Raw genomic sequence first — 1694 nt, forward strand, 5'->3', positions numbered from 1 at the left:
GACTTCCGGGCCCAGACGGTCAAGGCCAGCGGCTAGGTGAGCCGCAGCTGCCCTCCTGAGGCCGGGGCCCTGCAGAGAGGGCCTCTTGCCCCACTGCCCCCCGAGGCTCTAAAGATGACGGAGGGCTGGCCGCTCTGCAGCCTCCGTCAGGCCTGGCAGCTCACAGCCGTCACGGCCTGACTTATGGCAGGGGCAGTGTGATTTACAAGACGTGGTGCGCAGCGCCTGGCCTGTAATGAAGTGCTGGCAGGAGGAGAAGTGGCATTTAGCGGATGGCTGTTGGGGTGTAAGGGGGGCCCAGAGGCCCATCCATCACCCACCCTCTCCTAGAAGCTGCACAGCATTTTGCTGAACTGGCTGAACAGAGCTGAATCTGTCTCTCTCAGCAGCAACTATCAAAGAGCTGAACTTGGCCTGAAACGAGCGCCGGCTAAGAGGGAGGGAAGGTGGAAACGACCCAGGAGGCAGGCCTGGCCAGGCAGCGCCACCCTGCACTAGCTGCCACCGGGTGCTGGCCCCAGGCATGAGCCTTATCGTCTCAGCAACCTGCACGACACTGGCCCCGTCTCACAGATGAGAAGACCGAGGGTCGGGGAGGTGGGGCTGGCCTTCTAGCGCAGGTCTGGTTCCAGGGCTTGCTTGCTCTGTCAGCCACGTGTCCCACCACAGAGAGAAGTGACCTGGGCCATTGACCCCATCTCCCAGGGAGCTGGTATCCAGATCCTGGCCTAGATCCTTCCCGTCTCATCCTTTTGGTGGTGGTGAGAGCTGTTCTTAGGCTTTCCCTTTAGGTAGGTGAAAATATCTGTTTACCCTCCAATGGAGCAATTTCCCAGGCGAGTCTCTAACTAGCTAAGTGGTTTGTCCTGCCCCCATCGGCAGAGAAGACACCCACTGCGACACACGAGCTGGTCTGCAGGGACACGTTTAAGTACAACAGCACTTGCACCCGTCACACGCAACACCGATCACCCTCTGCGGGGGCTGGGGACGCGGGGCCGGGACAGCTCCGGGAGTCTGGCCCGCGTCCGGTCGTGGCTCGTGTCCCAGGAGACGGGCACCCCCCAGCCCCAGCGAGATAGCAGGGCTCTCGGGGCTCTGGACTCTAGACTTCCAAGAGGGGTTACCCTTATGCTGTGTCAAAGGGTGTGCCAGGGTCCCGTTCCACCTGGGCCTCGGTGGGTCAGCAAAAGTTGTCACGGGACCCTCTCAGCCATGCAGGGGGTCCCTGGGGGAGAAAGCTGGACCAGACCCTGGTCTCAGGTGGTGGCTTGGTCCAGCCCTCCGTGCTGGGCTGTTCCATGGGGGTCTTCACAGAGTAGGGGGTGCACAGGGCTGCTGTGAGCCCGCAGGGGCAGCATGGTGAGGGGAGCGAGGAGGCCACCCACGTTCAGCCTTTGCCCCCACCGATGTTCAGCACGGTGGGGCCGGCGGGGCTCTGAGCCTGGCTGGCTGGGCAGTGAGGGGTGGGCTCTTCCAACCTGGACACGATCTCAGGCAGGGGCTGCTGATTCCACTCGCCCTGCAAGGAAGGGACGAGGAGGTAAATGGAGGCTGGAGGGGCGAAGTGGGGGCCACCTCCCCCAGCACTTCTCGCAGTGACCCTGTGGGTTCCTGCCCTTAAACTCACCTTCTCCCAAACCAAAGCAAACCGCCCACTGCTACATGGGGGTCCTCACCTGGGAGACGGGGCC

At 62.6% G+C, this 1694-nt stretch overlaps 1 protein-coding gene across 1 annotated transcript in view; it reads right to left on the reverse strand.

Annotated features, from left to right (window-relative positions):
• Positions 1-1298: 1298 nt before the first annotated feature.
• Positions 1299-1694, reverse strand: part of DBH (dopamine beta-hydroxylase (dopamine beta-monooxygenase)) — a 20355-nt gene continuing 19959 nt past the window's right edge. Inside the window, exon 13 of the mRNA XM_010832764.1 lies at positions 1299-1522. Coding sequence (XP_010831066.1) covers positions 1391-1522 — 132 coding nt within the window. The 3' untranslated portion in view covers positions 1299-1390. The remainder of the gene's footprint in view (positions 1523-1694) is intronic.

Source organism: Bison bison, unplaced genomic scaffold (genome assembly GCF_000754665.1).
Source record: "Bison bison bison isolate TAMUID 2011002044 unplaced genomic scaffold, Bison_UMD1.0 scf7180017862242, whole genome shotgun sequence".
Lineage (NCBI taxonomy): Eukaryota > Metazoa > Chordata > Mammalia > Artiodactyla > Bovidae > Bison > Bison bison.